Source organism: Eutrema salsugineum, unplaced genomic scaffold (assembly GCF_000478725.1).
Source record: "Eutrema salsugineum unplaced genomic scaffold, Eutsalg1_0 scaffold_3, whole genome shotgun sequence".
Lineage (NCBI taxonomy): Eukaryota > Viridiplantae > Streptophyta > Magnoliopsida > Brassicales > Brassicaceae > Eutrema > Eutrema salsugineum.
Genome location: NW_006256756.1, coordinates 3,199,218 through 3,216,797, shown reverse-complemented (window position 1 = coordinate 3,216,797; position 17,580 = coordinate 3,199,218). Strand labels below are relative to the sequence as shown.

Sequence of the window (17,580 nt, the reverse complement as noted above, 5' to 3'; positions counted from 1 at the left end):
AAACAAAAGAACTTATGTACAGACTTACGAGTGGGTTGCTTCCCACCAAGCGCTTGTTTTAAGTCATTAGCTTGACTATGGATAGACTATGCATCTGGTGGTTCAGACAGTGGCAAAGAGTGCCTCTGTGAAATTCGTCTCATCCATGGTGGTGTGTAAGCGTTGTGCGCATGAGGTCGTCCAAGGAATGCAGGAATAGCACCAGGGTGAGATCTGTGTTTAGGTGACTTCAACCTATTCCCTGCAATATCATCAATAGAAAAACCAAGTGTTCTACGATAATCTCGTAGCTTGCGTCGAGAGACCGAATCTGCATCTTTCAAATCAGTTTTGATGATATCGCAAGAATTAGGATTAGGCTCAAGAAATGCGTACCTTTGCTTTGGTGGAGATGGATGGAGTGCAATGTTTGGAGCTTCCTGATCAACAGCAGTCACTGGTTCTGTAGACGTTTTCGTCAACTCAGGTTGATCTCTCACCTTCTCAGCATCAAACACGTTCTGATCTCCAACTATCACTTCAGGTATTGCACTGACTTGGAATGTTTGACCATCTATGGTGGGATCCTTCAACTTCTCCATCTTGAAAGTCATGATGGTATCTCCCAGGTGGAGATCAAGGTTACCATGCTTGACATCAATTACTGCTCCAGCTGTAGCTAAAAACGATCTTCCTAGGATAAGAGGATCTTTGGGTTCCTCTCCATATTCCAGAACCACGAAATCTGTAGGAATTATGCAATCACCAACTTTAATCGGAACATCTTCCAAGACACCTTTTGGGATTCTTTTAGATCGATCTGCTAGGACTAGGGAGATCTTAGTTGGTTGGAAATCAGTCATCCCAAGACTAACAGCTACAGAGTATGGCATTAGGTTAACACTTGAACCAAGATCACACAGCGATCTCTTAAACCTCTCTGAGAAGATAGAGCAGTCCAAAACAAAGCTTCATGGGTCTGAGAGCTTCTCTGGAGTCTTATTATGAATCATAGCACTGACCTGTTCAGAGATCATCATCACTCCTTCCTCATGACTCAGATTATTAGTCACCATCTTCTTCACATAGTGTCTGAGAGTAGGAGCAATCTTCACAGCATCAACCAAAGGAATCTCAATCACAAGCTTCTCCATCAAAGCCTTGCATCTGGCATCATCTATCTCCTGCTTGGACTTCCTAGGACTCCTTGGGTAAGGAACCTTAGGTTTGTAAACCTTTTCCTCAGCAAATTTCAGACTTTGAGCAATATCAACTTTGCTCTGCAATTGGTGACGCGCGATACTGGTTATGGTGTCGCTCGACACTGGTTATGGTGTCGCTCGACACCGGCTCTGCAACTTCAAAATTTTTTTCAGATTCGTCCAACTCCACGATTTCATCCTCTGAAACACCCTTTTTCAGCACATGAGTCAACTTTTTACCACTTTTTAACGAGATGGCACTGCAGTAATGCCTAGGATTGGTTTCAGTCTTCCCAGGAATGAATCTTTCTTGCCTTTTTACAGACTCTGCAGTCTGAGCAACCTGAGTATCAAGCTTCTTGATATGAGTGTTCAGAACTTCAATTTTTCCATTCAGATCCAGATACAGAGCATCAATCTTCCCATTGAAATCCACAGTCATCTTCTGCTGACCTTCCAAGATCTGTTCCAGCATAGACTTCACCTCATTATCTGGAGTTTGAGTAGGAGGAGAACCATAGTTCCTTGAAAAACTGTTGTTGGAGTAGGATGTCTGGTACTGAGGTTTAGAGTTATAACCAGAAGAGTTCTGATTACCTGTGAAGGTACTCCTCTGATTATTTCCATTGTAATTCATGTTCCCTGGCTGAGTACCAAATCTCTGGCCCTGAAATCCAGCTCCATTGATGAAGTTAACATCCTCTTCCTCAAGTGCTTCATCTGGTTCAAAATTCTTAACCTCTGCAGCGTATCGGACGGACTTCTTACCCACTAGAAGGCTATGCACAGAGTCTAGCTTAGCTTTCACCTCAGCAATCTACGATCCATCCATGTTTCCACCTTGTTTCTTTCGCTGATAGTCTGCATTCTTGGTACTATTGCTAGATGCCAAGTTCTCAATAAGCACAACAACATCTTCAGGGTATCTGGTGTTGAAGTTCTCATTGCTTGCAGCATCAAGAGCCATCTGATATCTCCAATCAACACCTCTGAAGAAAGTACCTAGCAGCTGAACATCACTAAAACCATGATGTGGACAATCTCTCTGATATGACTTGAATCTCACCCAAGCAGCCTTGAATGCTTCAGTTGGTCCCTGAGAAAACGTTGAGATTTTGAGTCTCAACTCTTCAGACCTGGCATCGTCATAGAAGTTGTGCAGGAAGGCGTTCCTGGTCTCTTCCCAAGTGGTGAGTGATCCTGGCTCCAACTGCTTTAACCAGTTAGCTGCTTCTCCAGCAAGAGAATAAGGAAACAGCTTGCAGAAGAGGTAGTCATTGGACACTCCATTGTATTTGATGCTGGTGACCAAGTCCTCAAACCTCTCGATATAATCCATCGGGTGCTCATGAGAAAGACCATGGAAAGGATGCTGACTCACAAGAGTGTAATACACAGGCTTGAGCTCAAAATCGTTCCTCTGAAACGCAGGAGCGCGAATCGCGGACCGATTTGCATAGAATTGCTTAGGCCTGTTGTAGTCACCCAGTGTCCTGATGATGTTACCCTCTCCATCAAGTCGCTGGCCTCTCTCATTACACACATGACCATCTTGGTCTCTCCAGACTCCAGCATCATCACGAACCAATGCCAATGCGTTCTCCATCTCTGCTGGTTTCTGAGACAAAGAGAAAGAACAATGTAAGTAAAAAAGTAAAAATAAAATTAAGAAAAACGACGGGTGTCGCGCGAGTCGCTCGACACTAAGAAAAACTTAGTCGAAACTCAAGAACTAAAGTTTAATGGCGAAAATCAAGTCCCCGGCAACGGCGCCAAAACTTGATCTGCTCAAAGTTTAATCCCTAGAGCTACTCTGCAAGAGCACAGATGTGCAATTGTAGTATGTAGGGGTCGAACCACAGAGACAAGAGATCACTCAATAAACCTTATAGAGATCGAATTACGCTAAGCAGAAATATTGTAAATAAATAGCAATGCAACAGAATTAGACTAAGCAGCAATAAAAACGGTTTGTAAGATTCAGATGGATGGAGATTAGGCTTAGGGCGTTTCTCAGGAGATCAATGAATGCTGAACAATCGATTATTCAAGGTTAATGTTTAAGCACGGTTCTTGAACTCGAATCACAAAATTATAATTAACCAACTTCCGTTGTGAGAATTATCTAAGTTAAAATCCTAGAATTCCAAATTCCTTTGCAAACCCTAAAGATTTAAACCAGCTTTAATGCACAAGTTCGATATGTTCACAAAGTATCTAAACCAAATTCCTTTGCGAATAGCTACTTTGCTCACCCTAGATTCTTTCCAGTTATTCAATTACACTTCCGTGTCAATCAATTAACCTAAGATCTAAGTTCTAGGTGGCCAGTCCAGAATTAACTTTAAGAACAACCTATGGTGAAGAACTAAATAGATTATGAATCCTAACTAAATCAATTAATCAAACATCCAGAGAAAACCTTTATGAGAACCCTAAACCTAACAAGCAAACTACTCAGACATGGAGATTGAAGCAATAAACATGAATGAATAGATTGCAGAAAAGAAATAATAGATTAATAGACTGGGGTTCGAAATCTTCTCTCTCCAGAACAGAGTTTCAGACTTGTCTCTCTAAAAGCTCTAAAAAAACAAAAGTTCTCTCTCAGAAAATCTAAGGTCTCGATATAAGGTGGCTAAAAACCCTATTTATAACTTTAAAACACGTTTTGAGCTTCTTTGTAATTATTGGAGACTTTTGGGACCAACTCCTTCTTCAAACAGGAAACAAAATCGCATTTTCCTTATTTCTGCAACAAGTGTCGAGCGTCACTCTCCATGGTGTCGAGCGACACTAAAGCACAAAATCCATCCTTGACGAATTTGATCCTTGTTTAGCTTCAAAGTGCTCCAAAATCAGCAATTAAGCTCCAAACGTACCTATGACCTGAAAAGACTCCAAAAGACTCGAGAAACACTAGAAAAACTCTATAAATAAGACATATACCATGGTTAAAAACCATAAAAACCATGATATATCAATTTATATCTGTATATACGTGAGTTATAAATAAAAAAAGTTTCCAATTATATAAAAAAAAGCGGTGGTGGATGTGAGAAAAGGTTGGGGCTATATATAGGTGGGTGAGCTAGGAGCTTAGGCTTTTAACATAAATCTTCTATGTTGATGTAACCTTATAAATTAACTTTCACATTCCACAACATTAACGTTCTTAAAAACCTCTCTCTCCCCCCACTCAAATTAATAACATATAAAAATACACTCATATATATATTATATATATATATATATAAATATATGGGGAGGCAGCCATGTTGTGACAAGCTAGGAGTGAAGAAAGGACCGTGGACGGCGGAGGAAGACAAGAAATTGATAAACTTTATAGTGAAAAACGGCCACTGTTGCTGGAGGGCTTTGCCGAAGCTGGCCGGTCTCCGTCGCTGTGGGAAAAGCTGCCGTCTACGGTGGACCAATTATCTACGACCTGATTTGAAGAGAGGTCTTCTATCCAACGCTGAGGAACAGCTAGTCATCGACCTTCATGCTCTACTCGGCAACAGGTTTGAGCTAGTTTTAACCAGTTTCCCATTATATTTAACTGATCATTTGTCTTGTATTATTATCATACATTTAGCTAAGTCGCACGTCTTAATTTCACCAATATATCCCTATATCATATGCATGTTGTGAGTCTTGTACAATCATATGAATTATGATATAGTCACAATTTTGTTCATATGATCCGATCGAGGCAACGTAACGTTTACATATATTCATATTAGCTTTCAACTTAACTTAATTTGAGGTGTCAATTTGTGAAAGAAAAATATACTTTAACATATATGTTGACTAATGGTAAATGCATGTAGACAATGTTATTCTGATGTATAATTGAAAATTAATCCAAAAATTAATGTTTGGATCACATGATTGAAGAGCTTCATCAGAAAACGATACATATCTAATTAATAAGTTTCCCTTCTTTGAACTAAAGTCTTCTATATTTTTAATTTTAGAATTGGGCATATATCTCATTTTGAAATTAACTTCGAGACAAAGTAACGTTCCTCGCTTCTATATATAATATAGCATAACTTAATAATCAATTTTCTTTGTGCTATATTCCAAGACTGGAGACTTTGACATCTCTACCAACACCTCAAAAAATTATTGTCCAAGGAAAACATATGCAATGTAACTAATCATATTTCTTTTGAATTTTTTTTAATATATATAGATGGTCCAAGATCGCTGCAAGATTACCAGGAAGAACAGACAACGAAATAAAAAATCATTGGAATACTCATATCAAGAAGAAGCTCCTTAAGATGGAAATCGATCCTATGACACATCAACCTTTAAACAAAGTATCTACCGATAAAAAAGCATTCCATAAATGTGAAACTTCATCGAAAGCCGGCAGTGTAAAGAGAAATGATAGTAAAAGCAAAGAGATCGATGGGACAACGATGATAAATTCCATAGATGAAAGTAGCACTATCAGTCATCAAAATAGTCCACATGTTGATTACGAGTTACTCGGTGATATTATTCATAACGATGACGATTTGTTTAATATTCTATGGAACGACGATGAGCATCCTCTAGTCGATGCGTCATGGAGCAACAATAATGTCGATGGTGGTGGTTCGGCGGCAGAAAATAATAACTTTTCCGCCGGGGAGGATTTTCCGACATGGCCATCGGAGGAAAAGAATGTTGAGAGTCAGATGTTTTTGGATTATTGTCAAGATTTTGGTGTTCAAGATTTTGGTTTCGAATGTTACCATGATTTTGGTCAGAGCTCAATAGAGCCTGGTCACAAGGATTAGCATTTGCAAGCATATACATATACGCACCTTTTTTATGTATATAATATATATTTACGCATATCATAGAATCATAGTAACATAACAGTTATGTATGAATCATGTAAAGCAGTAAACAAGCACCATGGTTTGTATAAATAAAGTATAATATTTAGGTTTACAAAAGTATGATTAGGAGTTATGGTTACTTCAAAGTTCTTTCCATTTATGCTACATTAGTTTTTATTTTTGTCAACTTATCCTATGTTTAGTTATCTATATTTCTTTTGAATATGGATGAGTTCAACCAACCAAAATCAAATGTACCTACAACTAGTAGGAAATGAGGTTTGGACAATATGGACACTAATGCATAATTCGTGACTTTTAAATTAGAAGTGCGACTTAAAAAATTCATCCAAATCCCAAACAGCTGCTGTCTTTGTAACTCATACGAAGAAAACCGGGACCATTTATTTCTCAGATGCGAAGTGAGTGAGCAGATCTGGGACCTGATCATACACAGGCTTGGTTACAGAGTTTTCTCCTTTCACACATGGGCTGCTTTCTCCTCTTGGCTTAGTCTTAAGGATCGCACATCCCCAAGAATCCTCCGGCGACTTTCTGCTCAGGCCACTATTTACAGTATATGGAGAGAAAGAAACACAAGACTCCACTGCAACATCTCCACTCCTCCTCATGTAATTTTCAAGGCAATTGACCGTGGTATTCTTCTACGGTTTCTAACTTTATTTCTAGACTAGATTAGTTCTAAAGGTGGTTGTTTGTCACGGATTAAACTAAAAACCTTCTCGTTTTACTCGTATAACACCTTAGACTTTTCCCTGTTTTTAATTTTTTTTCGCACGGAAAAGTCTCTTGGAGCTTCCCTTTTGAAATTCTTTACAAACTCTTTTCATATTAATGAATATTCAAATGCTTAGAAAAAAAGTGCGACTTAGTATATTGCACCTTGTTTTTGTTCATCATTGACCAGAGAATAATATATCAGATGAGAAATAGCAAATAAATTAAATCTATTTGTCAAAGGACATTATCATTTCACGTGGAATTGAAATTTAAGTGGATTTCCAAATTGGACATCTACATCACATCCTGGGTGGAATCAATTGTCACAACAATATTTTTTACATTCCATTGCAATTTGAAGCAATTTCTCTTTCTGTAGATCACATTGAGTAGCAACCAATATGAACCAGACAAAGATCTCGTATTATATATATATATATATGTGCATATATATTTTAAAATTAAAATATTAAGTAGAATAATTACGTTAATATTAAATGAAAACATTGCAAAAAACTATTTTGTATGAATTTAATATATAATTTATTCTTCAAATAATCAAATTAAAAGGTGAATATATAGAACTGTGTAAAACTAAATAAGCCATCTAAATATGTGTTAAAATCTAAAACAACCTTAGAACATCATTTAAAAATATTTAAATATTAATAAACAGCAAATAAAAATAATGCATATATTTAGCTACATCTAAATTGTCTCAAATTCTCTACCTATATTTTCTGTTAAATTTTACACACAAACTTATGTTCCACTATTTTTTGTTTGTCTTATACGAAATCTGAATTAATGTGTTATACAATTTGAGCAGATTTAAAACTAAATTTTGAAACAATTTCAACATTTATTCGTTGATCTGCATTTTAATTGGTACATTGTATTTAAGTTTGGAAACTGAAACTTCGTGGGTAGCATCTCCTAAACGTGAGAGCCTGGTTCTTAGCTTCTTGTAATCCTTTCTCATTTATTAAAGAAAATATTTTTGGGTAGTCATTTATAAAATAGATTTATTTTCGCAATATCAAATACTGAGCAATGTAAACTTTTCGATATTTTTATGTATTTGATAACATATATGAAAAATAATGTAAGCTGATAAATATAAATCTTTTTTTGCATAAAATGGAAAATAATACACCAGTGATTTGACGACAACAACAATATTGAAGCCCAAGAATTCAAACTTGTGTATGAAAAAATACATAAATAACTAACACACAAGGTCGTCAAGTGGAGCCAAGCCAATTTCTTAAATGGACACTCAGAAGTTTTTTGATCAAAACGAATTCAGTTTTAATAAAACATCATAGAGATCGTCATTAAGGCGATCCCGACCAATCCAGTTTCCGCGAGTTTGGTTGCAACACCCTTGTCATCTTTAGGTGGTCCTACAATTTTTAAGTTTCATGTAGTAACAATAAAATGATAAAGAAAAGTTTCTATCTATTCCATTTTATTTGATGAAAAGCTTGTCCAACATTCCTCTAAAGTTCTTTGCATTGTATTTTAAATGATCATTTACGTTGTTGTAACTAAAGAAAAAAAATGGTAAAAAAATTGTTTCTTACCTGAAACTGGTGGAACCCCTTGCGGCAACGGTGTTTTTGGGGCTTAAGAAAAGGGCAAAACAAAAAACAAATTGATATCATATATATAGTATGCTTGTAAATATTTAAATTTTCTCAATAAGTTTTCGAATATAAATGTTACCAGAACACATTGAAGCATCGATTCCACAACTCTTAGGGATGAGAAGAGCATTGTCGACGGTGAGATTGAAGCCAGCCAATATCTGCGGGTTCGTAAGGATATCGCAGAGGCACTTCAGCTGCGTCGTCACCGCTTTGTCTAGGCTTGTGCAACATTCTGCTGACGGTTTTCCTCCTTTTATAAGTGCCGCTGCACAAAGACCTAAATCCGCCCCGCAAACCATACCTGCGTTAGGAGGAGGGGCCGCAGCTCCTTGCCCTTTAACTACTGTTGCCACCATTAGCGACACGGTTATGAGGACAATGGTCATAGTCGCGGCCGTTGTTTGAGACATTGCTAATGTTAGGGGATATAATGTGATTAGATGATATAATGCGTATAGGATATATCTTGTTTTTTCGGGTTTTTAAACTTGGTGTCCCTCTCCTTCGTATTTATAGACAACCATGTGAATTATTTATTAGAAATTTGTAGCATAATATATATATATATATATTTATGTGATTTTGTTGTAGCTTTTAGCTAGTCCATTTTAAATTCGGTCGACCTAGTGTTGACAGCAATTAATGTAAATAGCTAAATGCTAACAATAAAAATGTCCAGGAAGTAAGAATCACATTCGACATCAGAAATAGTCACTAGTCATTACATTTTCCCTATGATCCAAGAGGGTTGAGAAAAATATAGAAAATAGTTACCTTGTACATGTGTCTATATATGGTCATGACCCGTGACTACTCGGCTGTTCTAAAATTCTTATCCATACTTTTCTCCAAAATAATCTGTTTGTAGTCATTTTTTATTAATTAGAATATTTAAGAATTGTGGTTTTGCCAACATATCAACGAAATATAAAATAACGACCAACACATTTTTTATCTATATATTAATTCTACAACTTTTATACGTGGCTACAACTGTAACCAATCTACGAGGAAAAGGTCGACAAATACTTATGTAATCTTTTATCTTTGTTAATTATAGGGTTTCTGCAAAAAAAAAAACCTCTTATTTTATCCAAATTTATAATAAAGCTCATCAGCACGGAATAATGTAGACCAATCTCCCATGTAAAAGTCAAACCAGGCCAATCTGGACCAGGTGAATATTTTTTTTCGGAAAAAAATATTGTGCAATAATTTTTTTTTTAAATTGACATACTTACGTAAAATATATTATTTTTTAAAAAAAATAATAATAATCATAGAAAAATATTTGATCTAATCAAAGAAATTACCATTAATTAGATGAATGTTCTTCATCGTCACGAGCATCTCCTCGTATTCCACTCTCTTTCCCTATCCTCAATCCGTGTTTTGATTTGGTATCTCTACTGTCCTCAAATTCTTTGCATCTCAGCCGGTGAATCCCACTCTTTACCGATTTGCATTTTTGCATTTGCTTTATGGCTCCTTTTTGTTTAAAATTTAGACCCCAAGCCCCTTATGGTTGTTCTGTTTTCGGAATTAGCAGTCACTAGGAAGAGAAATGATAGATCATAGATTACCCTGTAATAACTAGGACTTTGATGCGCCTGATGATCATGATAATTTTGCAATGTTTTTTTTGCTGCTAACTTGTACATGATTATTGCCAGCGGAATTTTTCAATTTCAATGTTTTTTTTTGGTAAACTCACCTTCTATTCTTTTCTGTTTAATTATTAATGGAGTAATTGGATAGTCTAATTCTCTGTATATGTATACTTATTATTGAATGTAACTGATCAAAACCCTATTCTTATGTTTCTTCAGGTTCATCCCTTGTGTATTATATATCGTATTGCTTAATGAACTTAGCATGGTGATGGCATGTTGTATATATATATACTGCATTTGGATTAAAGTAAATTAGTGCATCTCTCGCGATGAGATGTGTTCATTTTGACAATTTGGGTTGTAAACGTCTCATGGTGCTTCTGCAGCTGAATCCTTCCTGCATTATTGCTGATTATATAACTATTTTTTTGAAACGATGTTTTAAACTCTCTTTGTTTGGAGACAGAAAAAAAATTCTTTTTGATTTTACCTAACTTAAGAGGAGCTTAACCTCACATACTCCTCTCCCTTATAAGAAATTCTCATATACTCTTTCTATCTCTATATTTTGTTTTTGATTTTCTTTTTAATACAAAAAGGTATAAAAAGACCAAAAAACCATTAATGAATAACCAAATTACATATCCAATTTAGAATACCGGACTCAAACCAAAATCCAATTTAAATAACCAACTTAACCGAAATGATTAAACTAAACCAATTTAATTATTTTAAACCAGCCTTTAAACCATCCAATTTAATTAAACCAGAAAGCAAACCTAAACCTAAACCCTACCCCCTAAAAATCGGATCTATTCCCGCCTCTTTCGTCTCCCCTCTTCGATTCCATTATCTCCATACTCCATCATTTTCGGACTCGTCGATTCCATCATCTTCTTCCATCATTTTCGTCTTCTTCCATCATCTTCTTCCTCTTCGATTAAATCCCCAAACTCTTCGGTCACCGCCACTCACTCGCACTCACTCTCCACTCTTCACCCTTCTGATTTAGGGTCGTCGCCGTCGCCGTTTTAGGCTTGCCACCACCGCCGTTTCACACTTCCGTCATCGCCGAACAGGTATCTTCTAGGCTTAAGAGTAATTAAAACCTTAATTTATGGATTTTTTCCCTCAACCCTAAACCCCAACTGATTTCTGATTTTTTGTTTCAGAATTTTTGGAGGATGTCGACTAGGGGTTCACCTTCTCAACCAGAGAGATCTGAGGCTGAGTATGCTACTGCATCAGAAGAAGGATTGGGTTCAAACTCAAATGTTGATCCATTACAACCGGTATGTAGTTTAGTACAACTAGAATTATCGTGTACAATTGAGTTTTGCTTGTGGTCTACCGGTATGTAGTTTAGTACAATTGGAATTATCGCGTACAACTGATTTTTGCTTGTGGTTGAACGAAATGTAGTTTAGTACAACTGGAATTATCGCGTACAACTGATTTTTGCTTGTGGTTGAACGAAATATAGTTTAGTACAACTGGAATTATCGCGTACAACTGATTTTTGCTTGTGGTTGAACGAAATGTAGTTTAGTACAACTGGAATTATCGCGTACAACTAATTTTTTGGTTTTGGTTGTACCAAGAATACTAGTTGTACCAAGAATACTAGTTGTACCAATACACTTATATTCACTTATCCTATGCGTTTTGATTGCAGCAAGAGGACATCTCAATACCGATGGAACCTCGAGGTTTATTCTTCAAGCAAAGCGAGTATCGGTTATACCCGAAGCTTCAATCAAGGTGTGAAACCTTTAATTTCATGGAAGTCTTCAAGAGGCTTGATATCTCAGAGAGAAACTGGTTTGAGAACCACCCACAATTCAAGCATATTGTCTACATGTTTATCCAGAAGAATAGAATGTTAATGGGAATGTGGATGTTGCTTCTCCGAACAGCAGTGACAGACAAGCAGCGGCAGTGTTGGTTTGTTGTGAATGGTGTGCCTGTTCGGTATTCAATCAGAGAACACGGCCTTCTTTCAAGATTATTCTGCCACCATTATCCAGCCGACTATGAGCAGTTAGGGAGTATGTATTTTGTGGAGGAGCAGTTTGGAAAGACTAATATTGAGGTGAAAGAGGTGCGTGAGAAGCTGGAATCAATGGATTTCATTGAAGGTGGTACTGATCGGTTGAAGATGGTTGTACTTTTCTTCTTAGCAACTGTCATCAAAGGAAAGTCCAAGAAATATGGTGGATCCATAGACCCATTCATTCTCCAAGTGGTGGATGATCTGGATCTGTGTGAAACGTTTCCCTGGGATCGTTTCACTTTTGATGACGTCTTAGCTGAGGTTGCACATCTGGTGGATCATTTTGGAGGATCTGTTCAAGGGAATTGGACTTTTCCGGGGTTCATATTGCCTTTAGAGGTAATGTTATATGTTTTAAATTTAGTATAACTTGTACAACTAAAAATCGTAGTATTAGTACAACTAGTATTCTTGGTTCAACTTGATATAGTGTATAGGTAGTAGTATTGGTACAACTCGTGTTTCGGGTACAACTAGTTGAACTGGTATTATTGGTAGAACTGGCATAACTAGTACGTTTATATGTGCAGATTTTGGCGTTTGAATCTATCCCGGTTCTAAAAGCAGCATTTCAAGAAAAAGTTGGGAATGCAGATGGTGATTGTCCAAAAATGTGCAAGTGGAAGTTTAAGAGAATAGGCAAAACAGGATTTTCTTTAGCTGATATTTATGAAGTGCTTGGAGATGCAAAGGTTTAGGAGTCTCCTTTAATTTTATATTTATACATTATTAGAGATTTAGTTTAATTTAATTTTTGTTTTTCGTTAAACAGGATATTATTAGTATCTTGGTACCTGAAGATGGAGAAGCCAAACTCTTGCTTGACATCCTAGCCGAGCATGTATGTGATGACTTCGAAGTAGGAGAGGATGATGCTGTTTCTGACCCTGTTGTTGATAGTTGGCACACGATTTTAGTCCAACAAAAGAAGAAGATACACTTGAAGGATCTGTACCTATTAGATGTTAAATCCCGAGAAGACCAGCCATTGCCCAAACCGACAGATACTGAAGCGGTAGGAAGTGAGGATGTGTTGAAGAAGATGGAAGAAGGGTTTATAAAGATTAACGAGAAAATGGAAGAAAGGTTTAGGAAGATTAATGAGAAGGTTCATGAGATGGACACAAGACTGAAGTCTGTAGAAATGAAAATAGCTGATCAAAGGAGAGATTCAGATTTTATGGATTTTCAGTATGAAGATGTGGGGAGAGTGTATGAAACAGGTGGAGGATCAAATGCAAGAGGTAAAAAAAGATATTTATTTCTTTCCTCGCTCATAAGTGTATGTTCAAAAAAAATTTTATTTTGCAATGTAGGTGATAAGGGTATGGAGGAGACACCTGCAGAGGAGACTAGGGACGCACCTGCACCTGTACCTGCGGAGGAGACCAGGGACGCACCTGCACCTGTACCTGCGTAGGAGACCAGGGACGGACCTGCACCTGTACCTGAGGAGACCACAGACGTACCTGCACCTGTAGTGGAGACCACAAACGCACCTACACCTGTACCTGCGGAGACTCCTGAACCACCAGCAAAGAAACCACGCTACAAAATATGTATGCAGAAGAGTGCTGAGGCTAAAAGGACGGCTGAGCTCATTAGGAATAGGAGAAAGGGTAAACCATCGAGGCATAGATCCACTCCTTACGAAAATGATGCACCAGGAGAAAGGAAGAAACGAGAGGCTGCAAAAAAGAAGTAGAAGAAACAAGTTTTTTTTGGTTTTTGTTGAAACTAGTTATTGGTTTTTGGTGAAACTAGTAGATGGTTTAGGTTGAAACTAGTAGGAGGTTTTTTATGTTTGGTGAAACAGGTTTTAGTGGTATGTTAAAACTACTAGGAGGTTTACTGTTTTAATTAAATTATGTTTTCAGATTTTTTAGTAAAACTGGTATTATTGCGTACAACTAGTGTTGTTGAAACTAGAACAAAAGGAAATTTTCAGGCCCAAAAACCACATGTGCGCCGTCAAATTACACGAGCGCCGTCAAATTACACGAGCGCCGGCAAAATAATTATAAAAATAATTAATTACTTTTTTCGCGCCGTCAAATAATATACAAAGTTGTACCCAAGTAGGTAAGTTGTACTCTATTTTTTTTATTACACAGAGTTGTACTTTCATAGATAAAACGATTTTATTAGTTATATCGTACTAGAAATTACATTTTTATAGTTGTACTTTTGAAAATAGTTAATAATAAGACATTTAAGACACATATAGATAATTAAATGTATAAAATTATGTTTTTTTGTTAATTTCTTATAACTATATAGCATTAGTTGTAATAGTTGTCATAGAAGTATAAGGTATATGTTATGAAAATATGATTTTTGTGTTCTCAATATTCAAAAATGCATCAAGTTGGATTTACATCATCAAAATAGATATGAAACTAAATCCTTAAACACATACTGCTTTCCGAAATGCGATATTTTAAATAAAACATAAAAAAGAAAAAAAAGAAGATCCAGTACCTGATAGTTGTACTAGTTGTACCCGATAGTTATACTAGTTGTACCTGAATAGTTATACTAGTTGTACCCGATAGTTGTACTAGTTGTACAGCGATTACTATTCTCCTTTCTCTTGCTCTGGTACATTAGGATCATTAAACAACCATGCTCCTAGTCCTCTTCCTCTTCCTCCTCCTCTTCCTCCTCTTCTTCCTCTTCCTCTCCCTCGATGTTCTCCAACTGATGGATGCCTAGTTGTGTTGATGCGTCCTTTTTTCTTAATTATTTCTGGAGGAAATATACATTTTGCTCGGATATTATCAGGAAGAACCCAGTCATCTTTATGGGGGACTGGATAGATTGTCCTGCAGTAAGCCAACGACCAATGTTCCATCCAATAATAGTGGGAGCAAAATTCACGTAGATGGAGCTCTCTATCCCCGCTCATAAAGATAGCAGCTGCTATTGCATGCATACACGGATACTTATCGATATCAAACCTCTTGCAACTGCAACTTTTATTTCTCATATCAACCAGATAAACCTTGCCATCACGCCCAATCACATTGTACTCAAGGTGGTAGCTGTTTAACTCATGCACCGTCAAGGTATTTGCTTCCACACATCTCACATGCATTTCGTTCTCCACATATGGCACAAGCTTATGTGCCGTAGAAACTTCATTAGACGCCTTCCTATACTTGTTAAACCATTCTAATTTTGCAATAATCACATCAATCATTGGTAACAGCGAGTATTTCCTTGCTTCTACAAAAACGCCATTGATAGATTCTGCACAATTGGTGGTGTCTATGTTATACCTGTCTCCGGGAAAATAGCATCTTGCCCATTTCTCCTCACCAACAGTTCTGTCCAGATAGTCGGCTGCATCTGGATACATTTTCCTAAAAGCACTATATAGTGTCAAGAATTCATTCTCTGTATAAGCATGAGCACAAGCTCGGAACTTCTTCGCACAAGTCGCTCTATTGACTCCACTGACATTCCCTTTCACGTTTTGAGACAAATGATATATACAAACACCATTCTGAGACAATGGAAAGACCTCACGTATTGACTTGAGGAGACTTACGTTTCTATCAGAAAGAAAAACCAGTTCAGGAACATCTGGTACAACTGATCTCAACTTGCTCATAAACCACATCCAACTTGCCTCTTTCTCACCATCAACTACACCAAAAGCAATTGGATAATGGTGATGGTCAGAATCCTGAGCTGTAGCAACAATTAAAACACCACCATATGCATTTTTAAGGTGGGTAGCATCCACAGCAATCACTTTTCTCATGACTTGAAAACCCTCAAGGCAAGCTCCCAAGGCAAAGAATAGATACTTAAACCTGTTTCCCTCATCCAATTCCACATAAGTGCGTGTACCAGGGTTCATGTACTCTAGCATATACAAATAAGAGTGCAACAACTGATAACTCTCCTCTGGACTTCCCCGCACATCATTAGCAGCTGCTCTTTTACCTCTCCATGCAGTAGAGTATGATACTTTAACACCAAATGCGTTTTGAACCAAACCAATCAGTTCTTGTGGTGCTGGAGTTTTAAGTTTGCCTGGATAATCAGAATGGCAAATAGACCTGACCAACTGTGGTGTGCCTTTCCTTCGATTTTTGCTTGTAACTGTAGTAGCTCGAGAACATGTATGAATCTTGATGTACGTTCTAACTGAGAAAAGATCTGAATTCTTCGTCTTTGCAGCTCGTAAATACCACTTACACCCATATTTTGCTCCACGACATTTTAACACATATCGACGTGTATCTGACTGGATGATATCAAACTCAAAACCATTTTTACGGGAGGCTACAAACACTAATTCTTGTAATGACTCCTTTTTGCCAAATTCTTGTCCTACAACTAAATCAATACCATCTTCCCACGTATGATTCACGTACACATCTCCTTCTACAGCAGGTGCCACCTCAATATCATCATACATACCAAAGTCTTCATGCACATTATTTCCAACATCTTCACCATCTTCACCATCTTCATCATCTTCACTAACAACATCTTCTTTCTGCGGTTCTGATGGTTCACCTTTGTAAAAAGTATCCATACCATCATTAACATCATCACCATGTTGTGGCTCTGACGGTTGCACAAATCCCTCATTTTGCTCAACATCTGTGATGAGCTCCACATGCAAAACCCTTCTACACTGATTATTATTCACTTGCATTAGATAACCAAATACATCTTCATCATTCCGAACATATGATGGCTTCTTGGGATCCAATATCAGTGGAAAGTAGCTAAGTCTAAGCTGCGTCATAGCTCCATCTACCATAAGCTTTTTGCAAATTTTATCAACCAGCCCATTGTAAGTGATCTCTTCCATAGATGTCTTAATCACTAAAGTATGAATTTCAACCTCTTCTGAGTTCCACCTCATGTATTCACCGTCCTTTGAATAACATCCCCCCGAATCAAAACATATGATTGTGCATCGAGTGTTACTCATCGTTCTGTTAAAAGAAAAAATAAAAACTGTTAGAATATATTTATAGTTGTACACCAGTAGTACTAGTTGCACCAGTTGTCTAAGGAAAACCAGTTGTACTAAAAGCTTCTGATTACAGATCGACGCTTCTGAAGATTCATACGTATTCTAGTACTCTAGTATACTTAAATAACCAATGTAAAGCCCGAACAAACGTATACATAAGTTTACTAACAGAAAAAAAAAACCACAAACATAATTTCCAAACCCTAAATGCATAAACTCGTTTTTTGTTGAAAAAAGAAGAATTTACCTTCAAATCACGTTCTGGGTCGTCGAGATCAGCTGAAAAAATGCTGCAGGATATGTATTTGTCAAGGGTTGAAGATCGCTGAAGCTTCCAGAGTTTCGAAAGAAGATCGCTGAAGCTTCAAGGGAGCTGTAAAATTTTTGTTTTCTGGTTTCACGTACGAAGAAGAAAGAAAGAAGAAGAAGAGAGTGGGTCCCATTAACATTAGTTGTTGTTAGGTGGTTGGGCTGGGTAGGTTCAAAGTAAAACCAAA

The 17,580-nt window shown here is 37.0% G+C and overlaps 4 protein-coding genes and 1 pseudogene across 4 annotated transcripts; 3 read left to right on the top strand and 2 right to left on the bottom strand.

Moving 5' to 3' along the window:
- Positions 1–2,203: 2,203 nt before the first annotated feature.
- On the top strand, positions 2,204–2,304 carry LOC112085868 (annotated as a pseudogene).
- A 2,081-nt stretch (positions 2,305–4,385) lies between these two features.
- On the top strand, positions 4,386–6,056 carry LOC18014365 (protein ODORANT1). The gene is made up of 2 exons (XM_006396712.2): positions 4,386–4,705; positions 5,383–6,056. Exons 1-2 carry the CDS (start codon positions 4,443–4,445, stop codon positions 5,975–5,977), a joined length of 858 nt encoding a protein of 285 aa, XP_006396775.1. The 5' UTR covers positions 4,386–4,442; the 3' UTR covers positions 5,978–6,056.
- Positions 6,057–7,922: 1,866 nt separating this feature from the next.
- On the bottom strand, positions 7,923–8,843 carry LOC18014359 (probable non-specific lipid-transfer protein). Its single transcript, XM_006396711.2, has 3 exons — positions 8,492–8,843; positions 8,350–8,391; positions 7,923–8,169 (listed from the first exon to the last, which is right to left on the bottom strand). Exons 1-3 carry the CDS (start codon positions 8,823–8,825, stop codon positions 8,075–8,077), a joined length of 471 nt encoding a protein of 156 aa, XP_006396774.2. The 5' UTR covers positions 8,826–8,843; the 3' UTR covers positions 7,923–8,074.
- Positions 8,844–11,212: 2,369 nt separating this feature from the next.
- LOC112085244 (uncharacterized protein At3g43530-like) lies at positions 11,213–13,501 on the top strand. The gene is made up of 5 exons (XM_024154437.1): positions 11,213–11,320; positions 11,704–12,420; positions 12,612–12,773; positions 12,854–13,325; positions 13,398–13,501. The coding sequence occupies exons 1-5, from the start codon at positions 11,213–11,215 to the stop codon at positions 13,499–13,501; spliced, it is 1,563 nt and encodes a 520-aa protein (XP_024010205.1).
- A 1,381-nt stretch (positions 13,502–14,882) lies between these two features.
- On the bottom strand, positions 14,883–16,969 carry LOC112085243 (PKS-NRPS hybrid synthetase CHGG_01239-like). The gene is made up of 2 exons (XM_024154436.1): positions 15,086–16,969; positions 14,883–14,906 (listed from the first exon to the last, which is right to left on the bottom strand). The coding sequence occupies exons 1-2, from the start codon at positions 16,967–16,969 to the stop codon at positions 14,883–14,885; spliced, it is 1,908 nt and encodes a 635-aa protein (XP_024010204.1).
- Between the last annotated feature and the right edge of the window lie 611 nt (positions 16,970–17,580).